General features: G+C 45.9%; 1 protein-coding gene across 8 annotated transcripts in view; it reads right to left on the minus strand.

The window, feature by feature from the left end:
* ADAMTS9 (ADAM metallopeptidase with thrombospondin type 1 motif 9) overlaps positions 1 to 22,890 on the minus strand; it is a 66,612-nt gene extending 43,722 nt beyond the window's left edge. For 5 of the 8 annotated variants that reach the window (XR_007379236.1, XR_007379235.1, XM_048957117.1 and 2 more), the window contains exons 1-11: positions 20,848 to 22,890; positions 20,341 to 20,735; positions 19,156 to 19,315; positions 8,185 to 8,471; positions 7,924 to 8,007; positions 7,702 to 7,823; positions 7,266 to 7,306; positions 7,054 to 7,159; positions 5,140 to 5,286; positions 4,168 to 4,309; positions 3,778 to 3,885 (exon numbers count right to left, since the gene is read on the minus strand). Coding sequence is in view for 6 of the 8 variants with exons in the window: in XM_048957117.1 (XP_048813074.1) it covers positions 3,778 to 3,885; positions 4,168 to 4,309; positions 5,140 to 5,286; positions 7,054 to 7,159; positions 7,266 to 7,306; positions 7,702 to 7,823; positions 7,924 to 8,007; positions 8,185 to 8,471; positions 19,156 to 19,315; positions 20,341 to 20,735; positions 20,848 to 20,941 (1,686 nt within the window). In the remaining 2 variants the exon portion in view is untranslated. Of the gene's footprint in view, positions 1 to 3,777; positions 3,886 to 4,167; positions 4,310 to 5,139; positions 5,287 to 7,053; positions 7,160 to 7,265; positions 7,307 to 7,701; positions 7,824 to 7,923; positions 8,008 to 8,184; positions 8,472 to 17,720; positions 17,837 to 19,155; positions 19,316 to 20,340 lie in introns of those variants that run through there. The other 3 variants (XM_048957114.1, XM_048957116.1, XM_048957119.1) reach the window with 3 other exon arrangements.
* Between the last annotated feature and the right edge of the window lie 3,745 nt (positions 22,891 to 26,635).

Here is a 26,635-nt window from a genome sequence, read left to right on the forward strand (position 1 = left end):
GGAACCACAAAGTGTCAGGAGAGGAGACAGACAAAAGGGAAATAGCAGAGAAAACACAAACCTCCCCACAGCTGTGCAGAACCCAGGACAGAGGAGGGAAAGGAAGCTTCCCAATCCAAAGGGCAAATTAAGAAAGAAAAATGAATTCCTCAATCCAAAGTTGTGGGCTTTTTTTGTTATGTTTTTTGTTTTTTTTTTTTACTCAGTCATAACCTGACTTGCCAAGGTCTGGTCTGCACTTGTGTTTTCCAGCTATAATTCTTGTTTTCTTTCATTTGTGAAACTGGTTTAAGTTATCTCAGCAAGCCCCTGTCCCTGGTTTGTATGTTATAAATCGTGTCTCCTTGGAGTGTGTCTGCTAGCGCAACTGCACCGACAGGGATGACCTAGGGGAGAGACATGTTCTGGCCCTGCTGAGCAAAATGGATGGATGGAAGAATGGGGTTTCACTCTCACTAAGCAGCACTTGTTAATGCAGATTCACTCCCAGAGATACGCTAACCTGATAACAGATGCCCACATTTTTGCAATTACTTGAAGCTCAAACATCGCTGATTGCTCACAAATCAGATTAGGTCAGAGGGTTAAAGGAAAAAACACGTAGATGCATCATTAAAACATGTCCATGCTTTAGTTCCTCCCACCAGAAGCGGTTCAGACTCTGAAACACCTGACGATCTTTATGGTAAGAGGGTCAAATTTACTGCTGTGCTGCATTTTTCCTTCACTAATGCCAAAAGGTTTCACTGTGAAAAACCACGAGCTCACCCTGTTCTTTTAGACTTCAGGGAAACCTATCTGGAAAACAGCAAATTTAAAGGGCTGAGAACTGCAGATGGGGACCCCCATGTCAGCTCCAAAGAGATCTAACAGCTATGACCAGCATACAGAAACACATGATATAAATACAGCAGTGCTGTCCCAGAGAAGAACTTCTTGCAGACACATTGATGCTCACAGCTAAATGTATAACCACAGTCATGCTTGGCACCACTGACCCAAAGAAGATGACCGAATAGCTAACTACTGAATGCACACAGCTATTGAACTGTGATATGACCTATACATTTCCATCCTGTGATTGACAATTAACCAGGAAATCACCTACATCTCTTGATTCCATTCAAAACTGGGAGTTTGGAATTGATAGCGAATCAAGGGTGTTAAAAACTAAAAAAGAAAAAAATAAAAAAAAAAGAAAAGAAAGAAAAAGAGCAGCTGTTTTAAATAAGCAGCAAGATTATCTTATGGAAACGCAATGGTGTTTCTTGGAACCACGCTGTGAATAGTCTGGCTGTGCAGCCTTCATGCCTTTTGTATTTCAAAAATAATTTCTATGTTGAATTACAACAGAAAACTAAAAAGTCTGCCAGGGCTCTCTCTCCTATGAGCTTACAGATCAGACAATGAAGGGAATAAAAGAGTTTTTGTCTGGAGCAAGTTCAAAATAACTTAAACGGACACAAAGTTGAACAGGAGAGCAATGGCAGGGACAGGAGACACTATAACAGACTTTCCTTTCCTTTGTCTTCTCGCAGGAGTCTTAGATAATTCACCAAATCCAGCTCCCATCCATGGGCTGACTCTGGCTGAATAGATTAGCAGGGGGCAGACAAGTGCTGTGAAGCTTCATGCATGCATAACATATACGCTACCTGCTGCCCATAAGGCAGGAGACAGAAATGATTACTCTCCGTCTACTCTTCTTTTACCATTCTTCAAACAACCCCAAAACCCACAAGAGATCGAGGCCCAAGTTTACGACCCTCTTTGTTTTCTTTCTTTGTGGCACAGTGATTTATTTCTAACCCCTAATGCATCGGTGCTGTGTAACACTGTAAGCCATCAGGAATGGTATTCACCCAAACTCCGGGCTGGGCTCATTGCTTGGGTTAGTGGTATCACATTCAGTGTCCTCACATGCAAAATATGCATAAGCTAATGCTCCCGTGTTGTTTTAGTACCCCTGAATTAAGAATAAATTTAGGGCCTGATTAAATCTCCATCCCAGCTATTTTTGCTAGACTTGTCTTAGCTATTCAGGCTCCCTCATTTCCAAAGATATCTCCATAAAAAAGGCATGGTATTTTCTCCATCTGCCAACCCACGTATCCTGGACTTTAAATATGTAGGCTTGAGGCAAGGCATTAGTCAGCAAGCAGCAGTTTGATGGGGCCTCTGGCCGCCCTGAGTACCAAAATAGTGATTTATTCCAAGGAAAAGCACTCTGGAATCACACCTCAGCACTTCACAAGACCAAGAAAACACTTATGAGGAGAGAGTTTATGATGATTCAAACCTTAAGCTTGAATTAGATCAACACAGAGATACGAGAATTACTCCATAAAGCCCTTTTATTGAGAGTACATTCAAATGCCTAAACATAATTGGTGTGTGTTGTTTTTTCTTAAGAGGCCCTTCGGTTCTCAGTTAAGAAGTTCAGGTCACATTTGTCTAAATTTCCCTAGCCTTGTCAGATTGGCTAAATCTGTGGAGTAAAATGTTTTCCAGTGCAGAGGCTTTAAGATCCATGCAGATGCACTCAGCCTCCCAGCTAAAAGTGTGCTCAACTGCAGATGCTGGAATATCACTCTGGGCAATCTCTGAAGGTAACTGAAGCCTTGTCTGAAGAAGACTGCAGCCCAGTTTTTGGAATTTCAAAACAAAAACAGTTATTTCTGAGATTTCAATGGCAAACAGAGCCCAACCTCACACACAGAGAAGTTGATGACACAAGGTCTTCTCAAGAAGCGAAGGGACACAAGAAGTCAGAGGAACTCCTGGGATAACAAGGTTTACCCTGATTCTTAAAATAGGGGAGATTTTACACCAAAGCAGTAAATATTGGTGAGCCACTGGCTCCAAAGAATAGCACAGGAGTAGGATTTCCAACCACATCTCTAATGCACAGCCTCAGCAACAAAAACAGCTGTATTGACTGCTCTTTTCCATGAGAAAGGAAGGCAAATTGATACATTTGGCCCATTGTCTTGAATGACATCAGTTAAGTTGGTTGAACAAATGACTTTTCAGATCCATAGCTTTTATAGAAAATTATATCTAAGATAACATCTAAGATACATTTTGATTAAAATACATTTCAAGAACTATGAATTAAGATGTTGAGTCTTCCTAGGTATTGAAAACTTCAACTCTTTACCATTAGTAGTCACAAAAGCAAAGTTTTGAGGTATGCTTTTTAGATTAATGGCACGCTTCTTATTAGAGCTGGATGGAAAAACCTTTTCTTCAGACAAAAATGAGGGAAACCAGTTACAGTTCTTCAAAAAATGTAAGTATCTCAATACAAAATAATAATTCTTTTCCAACTATTTTTCTTGAGATCTGCATGACTGAAAACTAAACACTCATTTAGAAACCACAATGCTACTTGGAAGCTAACACTGCACATGGAAATTGAAAGTTTCTATGAATTATTGCCAGAACTGTTCCACAAAGAAAATGTCAACCAGTTCTATATTTTACTCTGAAGTTGCCAAGACGAGAAGCCAGTTGGCAAATTTATGTTAAGCAAAATTACTAATTACTCACATCACATAGGAAATTTCTAATAAAAGCATTGGGAAACTTCGCAGAAGTTTTGCTCAAGAGTTCACTCAAGGGCATTAATTTAAAAAAAAGAAGCACTCCAAAAAAGAATACCTGCTTTAAACCTGCTTTTATGCTGTGCAGTGTGTTTTAATCACATTATTGGGATATTTGATTGATACACTCAGCCTGACCACCAGGAAATGCAAACCACCAGGTGTTACAGACCTTTCCAGGCTCACACTCTGTCCCATCAGCCCAAGGCGTGTGCTGGGTACGACATCCCTTGTGTGCACCATCAATGTTAATGCACCAAAGTCGCCGGCACTGCATCTGCTTAAGATATTGAAAACATCAAAATATGAATAAATTCTTCTTATGTGCCACACGCCCTACAGGATAGATGGCCCTTCATGAAATTATCCTCCTAGGATCCATCACTTAATCACAAGCTTGACGGTAACTTCATGGCTAGCCCCATCTCTGCAGCCAGGGAAACCAAGGACCAGCTGGTGGGAGCAGCCTTCACACCAGCCCCTTACCCTCTTCACCCAACCCTGGGCAGACTTATTACGCTCTGGCAACACCAGAAAGACCAAAGTGTGGAAGTGCACTTACCATATATGGGCACACTTGGGATCCGGGTCCAAAAATTAACTCACATTGTTTATTGACGTCATAAATGAGCCCCGGGAGCTGCTGAGGCAAAGCGTAAGTTCTTGATGTAGGCTCATCAAGCAGACATTCCCCATAGCCAGTGCTACAACACAGAGCAGAAAAATGGCGTTAAACAGGAGGTAGTGAGACTACAATCCATCAGTGTTTATCTGAACTGGCCTCAGGGCAGATGGGCACCAGTTGAACAGCTTTTGCAGGCTCCAGCACAGGAGCGTAGGAAGCTGCTTCCCCATTCACCGTCCTCTCTTCATGCTGTGCTAACAACTTTCTACCACAGTGCAGCCAGCTACCCTCACATAAGCAGGTCTGAGCATGGTTTTGATTTCTGAGCAAGCCTTAGAACAGATTTAGAACAAAAATAACTGATCAGCACCAAAGGATTGGGCCTCCGGTTTTGCCATGGCACCACTGTGGGTCTTGTTCTGCTTCCCATCACATCTCATGGAAGGCATCATGGCAAAGTAAGTGATCACTGTGCACCAAGCTGACCTGAGGGCTCCTTCAACAGTGTCTCCATGATGGACTAGAGCAAGGTGTTTAGCATGACCTCCGGAGCAGAAAGGCAGATTCAATCTGCCTCCTAAAATATAGCCCTGTATGTGGGCCACAGGACTTGGAGAACTCACTCTTCAGGTTAGAGGAGAACACACATTCCTTAAGAGCAACATCCATGGGGGAAGACTTATTCCTTCCCTTAGACAGGCCAGTCCTTGCCAGCTTATCACGAGGCTGAACTGGCAGGGACTGGATGCCAGGGCTGCATTCCTGTTCTATGTAAAGGATGTGTGCACACACAAATCCCTCTTATTTCCTCCAAACACTGCACACCAGGATTTCACATTAACTGAAGAACCCCATGGGATACAGGCACATGCAAAAAACAGCCCAAAAAACACACAGGGAAAGTCTTACTCCAGAAACTCAGTGATGTATTTCCTACTGCATTTTGACCACATCCATGGATTGGTGTAGAAGTTCAGTGTTGGTGCCATGACGTGCTGTTGATTTTTACCTCCATCTTCTTTGCACTTATGATTGTCATCATGAGGCATATTAAATCTAAGAGATACACAACAGTGACAAATTCAATTGAAGAAAATCTGAAGAGCAAGTATCCAGCATAGAACGAGCAATAGTGCGAACTAAGTAAACCCAATAGATTTTCATAGATTCCCTGCAAATAGGCACTACAGAATAAAAGTATTAACATTCACATATTCATAAACATCAACAAGCACAACTGAAATGCTTTCAGAACATTTGCATTCCTAGCACTGCCCTGCAGCACCCTGCTAAGCTCTCCACTGCCCATGTTCAGCCAGACAAGTCCTTTGGGAGCTCAGAATAACACAACTGCAGCTGTGGTTTCCTTTCCAGCTGATGGTCCAGACCCTGTCTTCACCTTCACAAAAATGGCAAGTTCTCTGGAATTGAGCCAAAAAGCCAAGCTTAAGTCCCCAAAAGAGAGGGATGACTCGAGCCTACTGAAAACCAGAGCCCAAAGTCCCTCATGTACATGGGCTGCACCCTATGCAGGCTGTGAAATGGGCTGCAATGGGGACAGACTTGGCTCCTACACTTTATGTGGCAGGTTTACAAAATGCCATCGAATATCAGCACGAACCCACATGGAGTTTGCAGCACATGATGTTTTGAAGAATGCGGCAAATATGCGACGGAGACAGAAAGGCTTAAACTGCTTTGCTGTTTGAAGTAGAAAAGGGGAAATGACCCAGTGTGATCCCGTGCCTGAAGGCCGGGGAGTTTATATCCCATTAAGATTACCTCCAGTGAACCACCTTGCCTCTGCTCGCTGCAAAAGAGCAAAGAGGCATTTCCTGCTTGGGAGCACTGCTAACCCCCCAGCAACACTGAGGCAATGTTAGCGAGGGAATTAGCCACAGCTGAGGTGTGAGGAAAGCAAAGCCTTGGGCAACTTTGTCAGGAAATCTCATTTAAACAAATGCTACTGATGTTAAAAATAGAACATCTGAACCAGCCCTCCATGCAGAAAAGGGGAGTGTAAAACAACAAGCAATCTGTTCCTGAGTACTCATCCATCCCACACCTACAGGCTTCCGCTGCAAACCAGGCGTGAGGTTGCACTGAACCAGCTTCCCAACAGGGCCCTATCTAGGGGTAAAAGATTACATGAGCTAAAATGATTCTCTCACTGCTCACTCTCAAAGTCAAGAGAATTTCCACTGGAGGAGGTGAATCTTGAATGACAGCACCTCTGCTGGGCATACCCACTAGCGTGAGATTTGCCTTAGTGAAATGGCTCAGCAGATGGGTCAGGCTCATTTATACATCCCAACCAGCTGCCAGATGTGCTGGGTAAATCCCCCTTTTGCATAACTGCTGTGCTATCCTCACATTTCTTGCATGGGTCTTCTCCAAGGCACTCAGCACCTCCCAATCTTGGCCAAAAAGCCAGCTTGTCCTCATGGCTAAGACACCATGGCTGCAGAAGTTCCTACTGACATCTGCACGCAGAAACAACATACTACAATATATTACAAGACAACAAGATACTTTGTTACCTCTCCTCCCCTGATTGGGAGTTTTGTGCGATACTGTCAAATCCTCTTTCCCAACACACGGATCTGCTGGTTTTGTAGCTCTAAGATAAACTCTGTAGCACTCCACTGCCTCCAAGTCACATCACAGCTTAATCTTCCTAGGTAGTACACCTTCTACCCAAGTACATTTATCTCCTCTCAAATAATTAGGCTCAGTGGGTACCAAGTCACAGCCTGGCTGGCAAGCCTCAGCTAACATAAATCTCAAGCTATTTAAATGTAAATGTATTTACATAAAACATACACATGGCCAAGTTCATGTGCTATTGTGAAAGCAGTGCTCAGCCCGTTATCTTCGCTAATTGAACAGCTCCTGTAGGGGTCACAGACAGTGCCCAGCTCTGCCAGACCTGGAAGAGAACACAGAGATTTACAATAGAAAAAAGAAACACTGCCCACAGTTCAGCACAGGCAACTGACACTGTTTTTAAATTACAAAGAAAAGGTTTTCCTTACCCAGAGTATCACACTTGTCATGCGCTCTGCATATATCCTGTCTGAAAGCAGAACAGACCTGACATATTAATTTTCAATGAAGCAGTGAGTTAAAGTACAAGAACAAGAATAAAAACATTCATAAACACTCCTTGGTCGTCCACCAAACCTCCTCATGCTGTTGTGTCATATCATTCAGCAGAAATCAGAACCAGCTCCTTCCCAGCCAGAGGGTTTCCCCACATGCTGAAACTTGGTCAGTCCCCGGGCAGTCCTGAACTTGTCATCCACAACTATGGAGGACGTGTTATCCCAATTATGCTCATAATCACACTGCTTTCACAACTGCATGTTATTACGCTCACGCTGAAAACTGAATGTTTCACACAGCTACAGCTCTGACATACTAATAGCCTGACGTGGCTGGCTATGGTCTTCGCGAGACTATTCGCCATACCTGGTGACTAGCACAGCTGTATCGTGCTGCAGGTGACTTCCTTCAGGGTGGTTCTGAGATTGCTGCCACTGGCAAAAGTTTTTTAAAGTTGTCTGGGCATTGTAGGATATTGCAGGACCATCCTAGAAAGCGAGAGACATGAAGCAGGTATTCAGTCATTCATCACAAGGCCCACTACAAATGCCACTGTAAACAGAAGGAGAAGAAAACCACTTCCATTACCTGCTCATTATGTATCACAACCAGCTTCACAATAACAATATTAATTAAATTTCCAATGCTTGGGTCTTTGTAGATGGAAGCCACCTGTTTTAAGAAGAAATACTCAATGTTATTCAAGAAGCAAGCAAGACAATGCATGTTTGATCTTGGCATTATCTCCATACCTAGCTGAGGCAAACTGCTGGTATCACACAAAAATTCAGCCCAAAGTAAGATCTTTGGGCACAGTGGGTGAACCTCTCTGCCCAGCTGAATACTTACTATTGACATTAACGTTAGGACATAGTGCTGCAGATTAGCCCCATGGTAGGCAACCATCCTGCTGTCAGCCACCACCATCACTTCCACAAATCGAGGGTAGGAGAGGAACCGCTTTGTTCTTCTGTGGCTCTTCTTCTCACTGACATTCCCTGTCTCATTGCTATCTGCAGAAAACGGATTCACTTCCAGGCTGTGTTTCAACATTTCCGTGTCAGATAATAAGCTGCTTTCTACCCATTGTTTTCTCCAGTGTTTCCGCTTGTTCTTTTTATGACTATGTTCATGATCTATGATTAAAAAGCAGACAAACATAAAGTACATCCTGGAGCGAATACAGATGATAATCCATGCATTTTATGTCACAATATCTATTTACTTCAACCAACCATTAAGCAAACTTGTTTTCTAAACAGCTAACCATAGCAGAAGCCCTATGTGGAAGCCCTCCAGGCTGTCCGAAACCTGAGGCTTTTGTTAACTTTTAAAGGCTTAGGTAACCTCACTGAAGCCAATGACACTGCAAGCGATGGTTTTCAGGCAGTGGGGCCACCGTAGGACCCAGGATGTGGTTGGACTCGTTTGCCCCAAGTCCAATGATGGTAATTAGCCACCATAGTGTGGGGATTCTGGGCACGTCCAAGGTGGCCAGGAAACCACAGGAAACAAAGGTTCAAATCCTGTATTTCTAGCTCAGGCATGAAGGACGGCAGGATTTGGCCTTCATAGTGAAGCAATTATATATGATTTATTTCTGTCTCTAACAATAACATGGCTGGGCTTCAATTCTCCCCCTTCCTTTATTATTCCGTGCTACAGGAATGGTAAAGGTCATCTAATAGCACAGCTGCCACTGGCTAAAGAATAGAATTCAGGAAGTTTCACATATACTGCTTTTGATATTCAATTAGGCCAAACATAAAAGCAGCCTGAAAATATATTCCATGCTGACACAAAGACGACAGAGTAAAGAGGGAGAACAGGCAAATAAAACATATGGAACATGTACAATTAAGATTTACCATCTGATTAGTGTGTAATTATAGCATTATTTAAATGTAAGAGCAAAATCAGTCTTATTTGATGCCACTTAATTTTTAATCATTTCATCATAGGAAGTTGCTAATTGAATGTGATTCATCCACGAGAGTCTGTTCGCTTCTGCATTTAATATAAAGCCAGATCTGAACGACTCATCTAAGACTCCAGGCTACAGCCCTCGCAGTCTTTGTAGCTTTAGTTTAATTTAGTCATGCTGGTGAAAAATATCCCATTTCCTTATCTGACCTGCTGAGTAGGTTAGAGGAAGCATAATATTAGGGAACAAAGGAATATTCAATGTTCAAACAAGATTTGAATGATAAGAAACTTCTTGGCTATTTTTGATGTGTAGTTTCCTTCTAGGATATTTGGTAATAATTTCCAAAAAAAGAACTATGAAATACAAACTGTAATATCACGGCAGGCAAAGGGGTTGGCTAACATCTATCCATCCAAAAAAACTGTTATTTTTCCTCACATGTAAATAGACAGCGGAGTATTTAAGAATTAAATTCCATTTATTCTGCACTAGCTAAGCTTTGTGAACTCCCCTTTTCTCGATATTGGCCAGACCACCTTAACACAGCAGACAGTCCACAGTTATTCGAGTAAGAATTTGAGAAAGCCAATGGCATTTGTGGTTATAATTGGATTGCCCTAGTTCCTCTGCACTAATCAATGCCGTTGTGCTGGCAAGGTTTGCTCTCATGCTGGCATGGCTTCGTGGGCAACCGTGACATTATCCTGACTTCTGCAGTGCCAATCAGTGAGGGAAGCCAACTCTGCATACAAATAACTTATAGGTGAGAGGAAGACCAGAGGGTGGAGAAAGTGCTAACCTCAGCTCTTCTCCCAGTCCCCTGCATGCTGTGTGCCTTCCCTCAGTGCCCTTGGCCAGTCGCTTTAATTTCCCCCTAAACAACTAACTTCCAAAGGAGTCAGGTACTTGAGGAAAAAATGCATGAGGGACTGCAAGATGCTCAGCCCTCAGTGTGGAGGAATGCAAAAGAAGAGGGAAAAGTCAAGGACTCATTGTGGTTGCACCTGTTACATTGGAGATATTCAAAGGAATTAATCCATGCTCACCAGGCTTGCACTGCCCAGCACAGAGGAAAGCCACCTTTTTCCTCGTTACAGAGGTCTTGCACAGTGCTGGTACAACATCAGTGTGTCCCCTCAATCCAACACACAACTCATCCCTTCAAAAGTGAACATATTTTTTCCATGTATGAAGCTGCTCCAGCACTTACAGCGCGATATCCGGATACCAGTCATGTATAGCATGTTTGCCAAACTAGTTACTGTAAAACCAAGTGTAATTGATTGGGGATACCCTGCACGTAAAGCCCCTCCTGGACTTTGGTAGTAGCAAGTGTTATCTTCACCCATCTTGCATATAACTGCACTCAGGGCTGGTGCACATTCACCTGTAAAAGATTAAACCCTAATGGCAGTGTACTGCTCTCAACCCATGCGTGAAAACTCCCGCCAGCCTTACAGGGAGCTGCACACGGGAATGCCAGCACCTCATGTGCCTGATGCTGCTGATCTCTCACGCTGTTACGACGGCCACAACACAACAGAAATGCTTTTCCTGAATGGGGCAGCCTGCTGCAGTTTAATTAAGCATGAGTGGAAAACTCCCACGCCACACAAGAAAACTGTAATTTTATGACGCCAGCTTCCCACCGCAACGCACAACACCAGAACAGGGTGTGATTCTTTCCCACCTGGTTTTGCCTTTAATATATTTACAGAAATCAGGAAGCAAAACCGTTTGCTTGGCAAGCTCTCAGCCTTGGCAGATGACCTGAAAAACATCTACCTACACATGGCAGTGATTGAGTGGGTTTAAGTATCCAAACATTTTCTTCAATTTGCTGAAGAAACAAAACCCTAATGAGCAGAGAAACACTTCAAAACCACGCAAACTACGGACCAATAATTCAAGTACAAAGCTAGCCTGTGCTCTCATTCAACAGCTAATACTAATTTCCAAAGTGGTTAAAAGCTGTTGGGATAATGTCCATTTTAATGTTTGCTTTTCAAAGGCAACACTCAGTAGTTGCACTGTCTTTAGACAAACCTGAAAGCGTCTGTTTTTTTTTTTTTCTTCTTTTTTTTTTTTTTTTAAGCTTGGTTTCTTCCTTTTATTATGTGAAACTTAAAAAATACATCCAATCCTGTGACATTCACTGTGAACAGGGACGTCCCTTCCTGATGGCATCTTCCAACCCATGTTATTTATGCTGGCTTGCTCAAGAAGCCTCAGCCCAGAGTTCATGGGATTGATTTACAGACGATCCCCACTGAGTAATGGTTACTGGATCATTCCTGAGGGAGAGGGCAGGGGAGAATCAGGCCCTACCCCAGTACTTTCCCTGCATGGAAGGGTGACAAGGCAGAGCCAGGGACTGCTTTTGAAATAGTAGCTATTGTTATGCTAAAACCAAAAATTAAAAGAAACAGCAATCAGCAGTTCTAATCCTTTCCATTTCTGCATTAACTTGTCCTTGGAATAGAAAGCAATTTGCACAATTAAATAAGACATGTGACAATGAGAGCAATTCCAGCTCAGCTCCAAGTTCATGAGAGCTGCACATGGCAAGGGAAGGAAAGAAAAAAAATAAGAGAAAGCAGAAGAGGGAAAAATAATCTATTTCTTGAGCTAATAACATTAATGACCGCTCCCTGATAGAAAGGATTTTTAACGTGAATTTTGCTATTCTGTGGCTGTACTGTACCATGCCTAGAACTGCTCTGATCCAGCCCTGCAGATGATAACACCACAGTCTGGAAGTTAACTATTTATTGCTCACCTTCGTTAAGCAGATCAAGATTCAGCCAGGCTCCCTGCAGCAGCCTGCGCCCCATCTGCACCCAGAGCCTTGGTACAAGCTCCGGCCACAGTCAACTTGCCCAAATTTTCTGCCCAAAGTAGTTTCAACAGTGGCTGCTGAAGCCACTGCTATTGCTGCGTCTATCGCAACCTCACTGTTACAGCAGCACAACCCAGAGCACAGCACAGCTCCCTTGGCTGCTGGCAGCTTCTCGCCCCACTGGGACAGCAGCCAGGGTGGAAGTGTGAGGCAAGGGGAAGTGAGGACCTTGCTTTGCTCCACTTCAATACTGTGATGCTTTGGGAGGACAAGTCCATTGCCTGGCATCTGTCATAAATTATGCAAAGGCCAGCAAGCAACACTGCAGCTCCATAGGCAGTTTAGATGATGCAGAGCAGTCCCACCAGCCCACCCTACAGTCCTGCTAAGTCTCCCATCTTGTAGAGGAGGCCAAGAAAAAGACTTCAGTAGAGATGCTGAACTCAACCTTGGCATGATCCCACCCTTCTTCCTGCAGTTAGAACCAATCAATGTCCCATTGAAAGAAAAATGTTCTCTGTTTTTACATCATCCAAGCGCCAAGGACCACACATACTCCTGACATTTGAGAATGCATTCTAGCTTTAAAGAATTTTTCTTTGCCTAAGGTAGAAGTTGTACGTGAAAGCTATCAATTTTGCACAGCAGACAGGAACTAGATTAATGAACAAACCAGTAAATTGCCTTTTGAAGGCACATGCAAGTTGAGCACATGGGGGAAAATGATTCAAGGTGATTTTACAGACAAAATAATTAAACAGCTGCATCTCGCAACTGCAAGGCACAAAAGCACCACTGAACTGATACAAAACTGGTTTAAAGGATGGTTGACACAGTTAAAGCACAGAAACTCACTTGTACCAGTTCCATAACCCACTGCTTCAGGAGTGCCAGCACACCTGGACACCAGCTGGGACTGTTGCCTTTGGGCTCACCAAATCTGTCAGCAGAGCTTCCAAAGATGCACTTGCTGGGCCTGGCCTCTGCCCTGAGTACCCAAGCCCTGTGCTCACTGCCTTGCTCTTTATGCAACTTTCAACATATAAGACTCCTGTTTGGTGGCCACAGCAACAAAACAGATTTCACATCTAGTGACACCTCAAACCATGCAGTACCAATCAACATCAGTAAAAAACAACACTGAGATCAACACATCTTTGTACTGGCACTCCATGTAATGAGAACAAATATCCCGTTAGGAAGAAAGAAACTTGGCCTAGCAGTTGGCCACAGGGATGCTGTTAATGACAATACAGGCATGTGGGAAGAAAAGCTACAGAACAGTCAGCATGTTTGTTTTCATTAGGATATGCCAGGGGGTAGAGATGGAAAATACCAAAGTAACAGCTCCCTGCCTCACCCACCCCTCTTCTTCAGCAGGCATCCTCAGAGACAATGCAACAGTAGTTGCAAAACTGCAAGGACATCCCTTTTGATTCCAGGAGAATAACTTAACCACATGGAAATTGCAAAACAATAATCAATCAATACCAGTGTGTCACAGCGCTGGTCTTCCACTGTTACAGAAACAACCTTTCTTGCCAAATAACAACAAAAGGCATGTACCCGGCTTACAACAAATGCACTTGCAATTACAGGATCTGCATCAGTAATGGTGATCCAATTCTTTTATACCGAAGCCTGTTTAAGTCCTATTTCACTCACACCGCAGTGAGATAGCACAAACATTACAGCCCAATCCCTTCCCCATCTCAGTATGGGAAAGGTTTGTGTTGGACATCCCAGGCCCATTTAACTAAGCAGTAGTTGGCTGTTGCTGTGCTATTACCTCAATGGGAGGCCAGAAATAGAATTAATTACATTAGCATAAGGACCTGTGACATAACTCTCGTTTGCTGCTTTTGGGAGGGAAGGAAACCTGAAATAATTACTCTCTTACTATAAATTACAGCTCACTTCCTTAAAGTGATAAACTTTTCAGAAGGAAAGAACGAAGTCAATGTATTACCCTGAAGCCAAAAGCAGAGCTGACAGCTTAAACAGACTTTTGAAAGAGCTCAAGGATTGCTCAACCTGGAAGCAAAGGCTTAGGAAAACCTCCCTGCAGATCTTCTGCAACCCCAGCTACGTGAGATCCAGCAGTACAGAACTTGCCTGAAGACCTGCCTGGAAACCAAAAACCTCAGCATGTGAAATACTGCTGGATCACGGGCTTGAAAACCAAAACAAGACCATGGCTGGAGGCAAGACAAACAGACCAAAAGAAACAGCAAAAATGTGAAGAGGCTTCATCCAGTTTGATGCAAAGCATCCAGGGTTTCAAAACTAGCAGGACTGTGAACACTGAGCCCTATGGAAAACACATTCAAGGTTTCCACCTGTATAAAATCAGAATGTAAAAATTATAAATGCTCAACAGAATGCCTGTGAGACATTCCACTGCTGCCCTCTTCAGCACCATCCCCCACCAGAGTCATTTCTCACAATGATGCACACCTCACAACAGACACAGGCAGGAGGTACAACACTAACTCACAACACAAGACGGGACAAAGCAAGGCTCTACCCATGGCACCCAGCTCCCACCACATCCCCCAGCCACAGCACTGGGGTCATGGCAGCAGGATGCTTGCGCCGTGATCCACCAATGACCTCCCATGTCTCTCAGAAGAGACAACAACCACCAGCAAGGGCTGAGTAGGTGGATGCTAATTATCACACAGGAGCGAGGTTGCAGTCACTGAGTTGGCAGCACCATGCAATGTGATCACCCAAGGCACAGGGTTGCACCTCCTTGCTTTGGTGACTCCCCAGTGCCATGCTCAGTGGCAAGGGTTGTTAAAGTTACTACAAAAGAGTAATCTATTACAAATTACTCATTAATCAACAACAACAAAAAAATCAGTGACATATTACCTTTCATTCCTGCGTCACGCTAGCTCAGCAGCACTATCTGGTTCACACTGTTAATTTGTCTTATACTCACTACAGCCACTTTCTCAACACAGCTTACACACACTTCTTTCCTCCTCCTTGCACAAACCAGTACATGGGTCACGACTTCCCAGACCAGCCATGCCTGGCTGCAGAAGCCAGAGGCAAAATGCTGCCTCCCAAGAAAGCAAACTGACTATTTCAACACGTTATGACTAAATAGCCAGCTGTGAAATTGGGACCCTCCTGTGTCCATTGTTGGCAGGTAATGGGATGTGCCAATGGAGACTGTGCCCAGTACAGGACTTTTTCCCCCCGAAAGCAAAGCCATAGGGATTTCACATCTCTCCTCACAGCACACTGGGCAGAGCCAGCCCAGCTCAGATAAAACATCTGCCCTGTCCTGCTCTCCTCGGAGCCTGCATTGAGCATCTCACCACTGCAACACTCCTTGCTGGAAGGCCTGTGCCTTGGCTGCAGCCCTCTGGCTCTCCTCCAAAATGAGGAAAAGCTCTAATCATCTTCCTACTAGTTTGGCACCCTCAGAGTGTTATTGCTGCTTCTGCATGAGGAGTTTTGCCTGCAGTGGATATTCCTGTTTGAAGTGTTCTCATTAAGGAGCCGGGTCTTTGTGCAAGTTCCTTACTCCCAGCCCTGGAGCCCACATCCAACATCAGCCTCAGGATGGGCAGGGCTGGCCAGAAATGAAAGCCTCGGTAATAGCCAATGCTCACTGTATGTGTAGTCCTTGATTTATTCATCTCAGCCACGGGTGGGCCTTCGATATAAAATAATTATGAAAAACGAGGCATGAGCAGGGAGGCATTTAGCTAACAAAGTTCTAGAGGAAACAGCAGAAATCAGGAGAGCAGAAATGCAAACACAGTGGGAGCAAAGTAGGAGCTGCCCAAAAGAGTTCATTAAGGAATCCCGCATGAGGGTCACAGTAAAAGCTACAAGGAATTTGCAAAGTTTGGAGCCATGAAACAGCTGAGCTTGCAGCAAAAATGTCCAACTCTTGCATTTATACTGCTGGCCATGGGCAGCTGTAGTAGATGGGGCCCACCAGGTAGGTAGAGGCCATACCTGTCTGAGAACAAGGGGTGGCCAACAGGCAGGGTTACTCAGTTTAAAAAAAAAAAGACAACAACAACATGAGAAATATGAGATTAAATTAAAAAAAGGGGGAGAAGAAGACAGCAGAACTGAAGGTGTGCCTTCCAGGGAGGGTCTTGCCAGGCAGCTCCCAGCAGGAGGTCACAGGGCCAGATGGTCACAGCCTCAGCATCCCACAGCACCCCAGGATGTGACTCCGTGCCTTTTATCATCCCAGTCAGATGGTTCCTCTGCAGAGCTTCAGGAAAGCTCTGCACTCCAGCTCCGCAATGAGCAACTTCCTTCTCTTCTTTTTTTAGGATCGGAATATCTTTTCTCTTCCTCCCCCACCTCAAAAGGGCAGATATTAATAATATGGATCGGAAGAGCTCGCTATGGTGAAGCGATGGGTGGTAGCGGTGCTGCACCCAGTGACGTCACGCCGGCCGCCTGGCCAAGTCTTCATCCTGACAGAGCTGCTCAGGAAAGCACAGCTAATTATTCTGCCAGATCCTCAGCCAGATGACAAATTGATTCACGGTAGTAACTAAAAGAAGGGAAGGAGGAGAAATTACACCATTTCCTATGACTGAAACGACATGACTCGTTACCCTAAGGAAAACTCTGTCCAAAGTGTTCACTGCAGCTGCTGAGCTGTACGCCAGACGGCTGAAGTGCATTGCCGGGGACCCTGCTGGTGTGCTACATGAGTTTATGCATTTGGTATCCATCAGCTTTCAGAGGAGAAAAGCCTTTTTTCAGAACTTCCACAGAGTCCTGCCTGTCAGGGCACCTACACAATTATCAGAAGCTGCTAATTAAAATTTAGCAAAATCAAATACCTGTTCTTCTAAGTTGACCTGAGGATGCTGAAAACGAAAAGCGAGCACAAAGGAGGCCTTTGGAAATGAAGCCTTTTACTCACTCTATCAGTCAGCTCACAAGGGACACTTTTCCTGAACACCACAAGCAGTCCACAATTACATCATCACGGTAAGGGCACACAATGTGTGGCTTATTAATCATTTCCAGGAAGAACACCATCAGAAGGTCGTTGTTAACAGCCCCGCTGCCTGGCAAGGCAATCTCCCATGCTCACTGTAGGGTGGGTACCTTGGACTTCCCTCGCATGAATTTCCTCTTTGAGCAAAAGAACACTCCCTTCCAACGGTAGGGATGGCAGTAAGGAGAAGAGACAAAGGTGAGGACAATGGTGTGGAAAGCAAAGCTATCATCATGGCTACCTGGAACTCTTACACCTGCATTTGGAAGGCAAACACCTCCTCCTTCCACTACAGCAAACAGCTGAAAATAGAAAGGAAAGAAAGGCAAGCAAGAAGTATTCTGGAAAAGAAGAGAACATAGGTACACCATGAAGGTAATATCATGGATAGAGTATTATACTTGTGAAGAGCAATATTTTTCCTCTTACGAAAAGCTATGCTCTTCATATATGATACATATAGAGTGGTGCCCCTGCCTACAGCAGGGGGGCTGGAACTACATGATCTTAAAGATCCCTTCCAACCCAAACCATTCTATGATTCTATGATATAAGGAGGGAGTAGGGGGAGAAATACAGTGAGCTGTTATAACTACACAGAGTCAAGCAATTGCCCTCCCAGCTACCTTTAGTTCAATGAGTCCTGTGATCTGCTGCTCCGTTCCTCCAAGGGCTACTGATGAATTGTGCCAGATACCGTGTTTCTTTCCAACTGTTCTGAGTCTCCTGCATCTGATCTCAAAGAAGGGAGCAGAAACAGCTGGAAGAGAGAAACCAGAATGGCATAGTCCAGCAGCAACCCTTGGAAGAACAGATAACAACAGCCTTGTGAGAGGCACCACTGTCCCCCAGTACATGTTTGCATGTGGACACATATCTACATGTCTTCTAGATGAAACACATGCCATTAGCACATCAGCTCTAAACTGTCACAAAGCACAAGAGCAACTCAACAGCATGGCCACAATCCACAGGTACAGGTGCCAAACCAGTCACACCTGCTAAATACAAACCAAGTCCAGCACCACATTTCTCTTCCTGTGCTAATTTTGCTTCCTGAGGAACTCCACCTGCTCTGCAGCATGTGAGAGACTCTCAGCCCACACAAGGGAAGCCAGTCAAGGTCTACTCTATTTAGGCTTTGCAGCTCCTGCAGATCTAGCTTCAGGCCAAAGGAAGAGGGAGAGACAGCAGGTGAAACGGGGCACTGAAGGAGTAAACTTCCTCAGAGAGAACTTAGGTTCCTTACTGCCAAAGGAGAGGATTACTTGTGAAAATCAGGAAGTCAAGGAGGCACAGAGCAGCAGGAGGCCACTGCAGATAATAGGGACAGTAGGAGCAAAGCTATTGCTCACCAAGGCATGTGAAGAGGAGATAAAAAGGCTTGTGCTCTTTCATATGTGCAAAGACTAGAAAAAGGGAGTGAAGAGGTCAGGGAGATGGTGCTGGTGGAGGAAGGGCCACAAGGAAAAAAAAAAAAAAAAAAAAAAAGAGAGCCTTTGAGAATGAACCATGGAAAAGTGATTAATAAGGGCAGAACTGCCAGGGTTGGTGGTAGTACCTTTTCATTTTCATTATAAAGAAATAAGACATTGCAACTTGCAGCCAGGTCTGGCGAGTGGGGACACAGCAAGACCAAGACAGAACAATGTCATCAAAAGGACAGAAACAGAATTTGAGACAGAGAGCAAATCAGATTGGGATGGTTAGGAATTACATGGAGGTGGGAACAGAAAGCAGGTTAAAAGGCTCATTGGATAGTTGTGGCATGACAGCCCGAAGGATCTCCTGCCAACCTTACAGCAGGGATGAAACAGAAACCATAACATTTTTTTCCTGACCACAACTTCCTCATAACCAATTACTAGAAAGCACAGGCACACACGTCTCTTCAGGGCAGCAGTACCACTGCATGCCTCTTCCAAGCGCACGCGGAACCATCTCCAGAAGAATCCTCAACCTCACATCTCTTCTACCCCACACAAACCTGGTGATATTTTACTGCAAATCAGCTCTCTTTTGTAAGGGCCAAGTCATTAAGAACAGTAATAAAATGAGTACCTGGAGTATCACAAGTCTGCCTGTCCCCTGAAGAGTTGGTTGGAGGTGTCCGATGTCGGTAGACAAGATGTGGCTTGTTGTGCTCTTCTTCATACTCTTGCTCAAGTGACAGCAGTGGCTCTACAAAATAGTCCCCATCATCAGACTTGAATGTGCCTAGCTGAGAGGGACAGAGAAGAACAGAGTCAATGACAAGCCATGCAGCAGGCTAACATTAAACAAGGGAGGTGGGTGAGCTGGGTCTGCAACAACCCCACTGCTCAGGCCCTGCCTCCTTCAGCAGTCCCTCTGAAGCTTTCAAAAAGCAAGGTTTTAATTTGTAGGAGGGAATATGAGAGGGGGACACCTGCCAGACCTTGTCCCTATGCCAGTGACTGAACCACTCCTGCCCAAGGAGACATAATGCTCCAGCACAACCCTAACATACTGCACCATTTTTTCATGCAGCAGCTCTCCGTGAAACAGGCTTTAAACTCAGATGTGAGGACCCAAGAGAGGCATCCAGACAGTGAAATCCCTGTGCACTGCTTTAGTGCACAGTATGGAAGCACTGTCAGTTAGTTGTATATGAATATGAATACAGAGATGTTAAAAAAAAAGGCTAGGCTAGGAAACAGGATAACTACATGGGATATAGTGCTGGAGGAAGGCCTGCTCAGGCACACATGCGCACCAGCTCAGCTCTTTCCTCTGCCAGCATCCCCTGGTGCAGCAGAGCACCAGGACGGGCTGCAAGGCACCCTGCGTTCATCTCCTCTGAGCTCACATCTCTGTGCCATACTGCAGGAAGGCTCTGAGGGCAGCACTGCTGGGGACCCCTCAGCCATCGCTCCAGATTTAGGGACGCACGTCGGTGTCAGGCGGTTTGCTGGGGGCTCTACAATAGGGCTCTCCCCACCCAGTGATCTCCGTGGTGGGGTGCCGCTGGGTGGCACTTTTGCCCCAAAACCCGCGGAGCAGAAGGGCTTTCCCCCAATCCGACGGGATAATAAAAGTGGGCTGCGAGAAAGACCAAACCGGGGCGAGCCGGCCCCATCCCGTAGCCCCAGTCGAGGGCGGGGGAAAGGGGCCGGCCCCTATTCCCTCTGCCCACCCTCCCTCGCCTGCTCCTCCTTCTCCTCCTCCTCGCTTCCGCCCCTGTTCGCCGCCGCTGGGCGCCCGGCGGGGCCGGGACCCGGGGCTCACCATCCCGGAGCAGAGGCTGATGACGGCGGTGTGCCGCGGCCGGGCGTTGACGTGCCCCCGGTAGAAGCAGTGCTTCACGTCGGTGTCCGCAGCCTCGGCGTAAAGGTTCCGCTGCTCGGCGGCGGGCTCGCCCAGGATGCTGACGGTGAAGAGCGGGGCGATGAAGGCCGAGCTGGCCGTCAGGTTGAAGAGGAACTGCTGCCCGAAGGCGGAAAGCCTGTAGTGAGCCTTAGGGGAGGAGGATGAGGAGGCGGCGGCCGTCCAGGCGTCGGGGGCAGCGTTGGTGCTCCGCCGCCTCCGTCTGAAGTGGACATCGGTGGGGAAGGGCTCTCCCAACTCATTCACCCGGGTAGGAGTCACGATCTCGTACTCGCTGAGCTTCTCCAGCAGCTTCGCTGCAAAGGAAGAGAGGCACATGCCCCTGAGCGGGGAGTCGGGCGCCTCGCCCCCCAGAGGCGGCAGCCCAGCACCCCCGGGCCGCCTCCCATTCCCCGAGCTCCCCCGTACCTTGCCTGGGGTGCAGCTTCTGCCTCCTCGCTCCCGTCCTCAAGCCGTCGATGAAGAGCGTGGTGAGTGCCAGCGCCAGCGGCGCAAGCTGCATGGTGCTGCGCGCTGTCCTCAGAGGAGAGCAGCCTTCCCCCGCTTTGCTTAGGCTCTTCTTTTCCTTTTTTTTTTTTTTTCCTTTTTTTTTTTTTCTTTTTTTTTCTCGCCCCTTTCTCCCCCTCCCCGCCCCCCGGAGCAGTGCCGGGGGAAGCGCCGGAGCCGGGCGGCGTTAGGGGCGGGCGGGCCGGTGGGGCGCGGGGCGCCGGGGGCCGCGCATGGTGCGCGGGGGGTGGAGGGGCCGGGACGGACCGACGGGCCGGGACGGGGGAACCGGCCGGCCGGCCGCCTGCCTGCACTCCCTCGCTTTCCGCCTCTCCCCCCGTCGGGCTGGTGGACGGGGTGCTCCCGGGAGCCAATTTAAGGGGGCGGGCTCCATAGATCAAGCAGGAGAAAAAGATCCCGCCCCGCAGAAGCGGGACAGCCTTCCTCTCCTCCCGCCCACCCCCCTCATCCAACATGTCACTTTCTTTCATTCGGAGGAACGCCGGATTCGCAAGTTTTCGCTAGGCAAAGTCCTCGCTGCGGCAGTACCGCGCCTGGATGGGGCGGGCGGGTCCGAAACACCTGGGCAGACCGAGGTTCTGGGGAGAGGAGCCAATTCCTCACTCACTGGCAGCAGAGTGGAGTTTTCTTGCATAAAAGAAAAGAAGAAAAATGCCGGTTATGGAATCTTGAAGAAGTGAACGCATATTCAAAGAATCCCACGTGCAACATTTTTATAGCATCGCTTTCCTTCTGCATTTCTCAGACATGAAGCACTTGAAGCAACTTTATTTAGAGTTACTTTTGTGTTGTGCTATCTTCAGCATCCTGAGGGAAAAGAAAGATTATTTCCTTATCTAAAAGGTGTCTTTTTTTCTTTTCTTTTTAGTCTTGTTTTACAATTTTGAAGCTTTAGATAAAAATTTTAGCCATCCTTTAAAGCCAGGTGCAACTCAATGTTGTCTCCTGCTGTGCATCACACTTGTGCACTGGTTGTTCTTTCCCCCAGCATGAGGAAAGATGCTATGAAATTTTGAGGCAAAAGAAAATAGATGTGGAAGTGCAAGTTCCCATCACTTGCACTTCCCTTGGAACAAAGAACTGAAGCACCACTACTTTCTGCAGAAAGGGAAAGCCTTAAAGTAATCAGTTCAGAATTCACTTCTAGACAAAACAGTACCTCCTAAGTATTCTAAACTATCTGCTGAAGCCCTACAAACCCGTTAGCAGATTTTACGTGATCAGTACAGAAGAACATGCAAGCAGATCATCACCTGCACCGGGAGGAGGTCACATCTCAGCTGAGTGCTGTGCAGGAATCCTCACACTGGTAGAGTTCTACATCAGCACATCTCTAATGCAAACCCGTAATGGCACAAATCTCCCACTGTGCCTCTGTTATGCCTCTATGTATGAACTGTGTTTAATTTAAGGTAATTCACTCATGCTGCCTTCTCAGGCTCAGCAAAGCCAGTGTGCTTCCAGCCTTGGGTTGCCAGCATAGAGCCAGTTCTAACAACAGCACTGGGTCTTTTGCATCCAGCTTTAGAACTGGTGCAAGCAGTTATTTGCAAAGGAACTGCTCTTCACAATAGCTAAACAAGGCTGTGTCTCCATGCACTCACCTGTTGTGAGTGAGCCTGCACCACATGTGATGCTAGTGCTGCAAAGAACTAAATGATCTTTAGGGTCCCTTCCAACCCAAGCTGTTCTATGATCTTCCTGTGCTAGTGGCTAATTTCCTGCTCGTGCACACACACACTGAGAAAGAAGTCCTTAGAATAGGAAAGACACCAAACTATTCTGAACTAACTGCAATCTGCAAAGCCGGCTGGGGCTGCTGTACAGCCTTCTCTGGCTGGTTGTGAAGGAGTATGACATCCCAACCCTTCCCATGCTCTGTTGTGTCCTGATAGAGTCTGAAAAGCCATCGTGGTCCTGGGTCTTCTGGATGAAGGAAAATAAATGGGTATCTTGAAACATCACTGCATCATGGTGAGACTGCTTTGTTTTCTCAGCCTTCTCTGCCTTACCATCAATGCAATATCAGCTGTCGTGCTGTCATGCCAGTCTGTTGGGCTGCTGGGATTACTGAACCCCTGTCGGTTTTCTAGATCCTTCTCACATATGCCCCAATGCTTTTCGTCTTTGGAAAAGGGGGATATGCTGTGGCTGAGCATGGATGAGATCTGGGAGCATAAGCCACATCCTGCACTTAGGTGGGGCATGCATGGGAGTAGCAGGCCTTGAGCAATGCTGGGGGGAGAGAGCGGAGTTGCCTGAGGAAACAGAAAGAAGAGCTGAGTCAGAGCAGAGGGAGAAGGGTTACATGGAGCTGATTCTGTGTTATGGGTGAGGGACGCAGCCCTGCTCATCTCCTTCACACAGGTATTGGGAAACAGCTCTCCTGCTTTATCTGTGTGCCCCTGGGGCAGCTGCCATGCCGGGATGGGATTTCACAAGCACCCTGTGTCCCACTGGGCTGAGCCTCACCACCCCCCTCACACCAGGGCTGGTGTTGGCAAGAGCTGAGATAAGAAAACCATAGAATCATTAAGGCTGGAAAAGGCCACTAAGATAACCTAGTCCAACCATCAACCCATTACCACCATGCCCACTGAACTATGTCTCTAAAAAGTCTGTCAAAGCTTTACTTTCTTGCTCAGATTTCTACCAGTCAACCAGTTAATTTGGCTCTAGGGTTGGGGTTAAGGAGTTCAGGAGCTGGCATGGGTGATACGTGGCAGCTCATACCTATGACATGGGTGGGTTGGATGGGATGGGCTGAAGTGTTGTATGAAGAAGCATCATCACGGGTTCTGCCTCTGATGTGAAACCTTGGCACACATAAACCAGGAGAGAAGGAAAGATCAAAACCTTCCTTCTTCAGAAGTGAGGAGCTGACCCGTGGAGTAACTAAACAGGCTCATCTGATGGGTCAGAGTTGAGAGGATCCTGAAGTGTTCCTGGGACCAAATCCAGGCTTTCTGATGGTCCTAGGAGCACAGCATTGCCTATAACAATGTTGTTTCTATTGACTGAAAAGTGGCACAGTGTGCAGCACTTTGAATTTCTGCAGCTGGAGATTAGGAAGTGCAGAATGAAAGATGTAGCATAAGTAAATAGGTTATGTGGAGATTAGAGAAACTAAGCTACAAACTGAAATTCAAATAACCTTCCTATTAGGAAGGATCTATTGATATTTACAGTATGGTAATTGTGCAGGCTTCAATCCTCACCTGGACAGAAGCAGCCTCTAAGAGCCCATAACTACTATGGAAAAATCCCCTTGAAAAACGTGAGAATTTTACCTACATAAATACTGCAAAAGTTGAGTTGCAAATGCCTCTTCTGTAAACTACAAAAGGAGAACTCAGTCACAACAGCAAAACTTTAGTAGGGAATTCAGGCAGTACAAATGGCTGCAAGAATACAGGAGCAGACCACATTTCCTGCAGCTTTCACACTCCTTTTCACCCTACTTACCTTTTCCTCACAGGTGAGTACAATCCCCAGTCACTAATCTTTGTTCTTTTGCTGCTCTGCCTCTCCAGGCAGGTGTCACCTACCTTTATCTGCTGCATCCATTCTCTTGCCTGATGATTATCCCAGGAGGCAGATGTTTCCCTTTGATGGCTGTTCTTCAGTGCCACCAGATAACCAAAGACAGCAAACATATTTTCTCCTGGTGTCTAATCTGTGTGCTCAGAAAGTGAAAGATTTAATTCCCCTCAAACAGCCAATCTCAGCCTGGTTTGCTTCTCTGCCTATTCTGGCAACAAAAATACCACCCTGTGCTTTATTTCTCTCAGTTTTGGAAGATGTTCTCCTCACATAAAGGATTTTCTTTAAAGGCTATTTCTGTTAAGGATGTTCTTTATTTTTATTTTTTTAGTAAAAGCTCCTTTAATCTTTTCCTGTTTCTTTGGAGAGGCTGAGACTTGCAGGCTCATGGTGTACAGTTAATTTTCAAACTGATTTTCAGTGCCAAGCCTGCTCTTTTGATCCAGATTATAAGGATTTAAATATACAGAATAATTCATCTACAGCAGCCACTTAAGTTCCTGCAAAGGGCAGTGATGTGCAGAGAAGGATTCGTCTCAGCACACACTGGGGAATTAGCACTTGGGAACAGAAGATGGAGGAAAAGAAAACACATCCCTTAGACCACTCCTCACAAGCAAGGGAACTGACTCTCTGTTCACCTTAGAAACAATTTTGACCCTGGAAAACAGATTCATGAGTAGGAACAAGGGACTGGATGGGAGGATCAGCAAAGCCCACGTAGGTGCTGTGAATGTGTGGGATTTTTTGGTTTCAGGTCAGCACGGATGGACGTAATGATTGCTTGAGGCTTTCTGTTTAGAAGTGCTGGTTCCAGTTTGCCCCTCCCCGGCTCCCAGCATTACTGCTGACCGTTCATGTACGGCGTGCACCTCTTATCTGCAGGGTGGGACAGCATGCCCTGAGCAGCCCAGCCCCTGGGTCCCACTACAGCCTTGCAGCTCCTCTGGCCTGACAAGCACTTACAGACCCCCATCCCCAACGCTTTTTACTGCAGGCAGCAATCTGGGGCAGGTCCTGAAGTAGCTGGGAAACAATTCTGGATCTCCGGGGATTTGTGCAAATTAAGCCATCAAGTGAAACATTGTATTGGTTTGTCCTTTGTTTTTGACACCCCATAAATCGAACAGCCTGAATGCACTCCTCTTGACTTTTGATATTACGTACATGTGTAGCCTTGCTAAGTTCCAGGTGTCTTTGCCAAAACGTTAGCAGGAGGACTAAGCAGATCAGATGTGTCATCCCACACCAAAAGGTGACCTGGGAATGGTGGGAATTCTGCAGGTACAAAAATCTTTACTCTTTGAGCCATGTACTTTTATTCATATAAACAAATTATTGAAATGGCTCTGCTCTAAGATATTACCATCAGCATATGAAGAGGGGACTCAGAGAGTCATTTTGGCAACGGGCACAGAGCCCTGACCTGTGATCATTTCTACCCTCCCACCTAAACTCACACATAGCATAAATATATGATGCCATGTTTCAGTGTAGAGATCATTAAAGCGCAAAACTGTATTTTAAGAGGGTTGTTTTCATTCTTTCCCTAAATAGAAGATTGTTTCCAGAGATAATAGGATACAACCCTCTGCTAGAGTAGGAAAAAGCTCAGCAGCTTTACAGATACTGAGCTCTTCTTCCCTAAGGGCGTCACAAGGTAGCCAGCTAAAAGCAAAGGCATCTACCCAGAGGAAACGTTGGCAGTGTTGTGTTTGAATGGTGCTAGGGACTCAGCTCTTGTTATCAAACCATCACAGTATCATCAATAGCTGGAAAACGTAGATGTTATACTCCTAATCCAGGCTCCTGTTAAAACCAATTCACTTAGAGATACACAGAAGCTGTGCCATTTCCAGCAGGCATTTTACAGCCCCACAGCATGCTCGTTAATACCCACCTGACAAGCATGCATACAGTGCAGTATTTCGTTATCAAGGTGGAGTCTCTTACACTCCTATACCTCTGAGAACAGCACTGATGAGGAACGGGCGACAGATGTCTAGGCAGTGGACAGTATATATATAAACATGTGACAAAAGCCTAAGAGGTGATTTGGTCTCTCCCCAGCTATATTGTATTTGCCATGGATGAGTGAGGGTCAAGCATGTTCTGTTTTCAGACGTATAATGCCTGCAGCCATGTA

This window comes from Lagopus muta, chromosome 11 (assembly GCF_023343835.1).
Source record: "Lagopus muta isolate bLagMut1 chromosome 11, bLagMut1 primary, whole genome shotgun sequence".
Taxonomy (NCBI): domain Eukaryota; kingdom Metazoa; phylum Chordata; class Aves; order Galliformes; family Phasianidae; genus Lagopus; species Lagopus muta.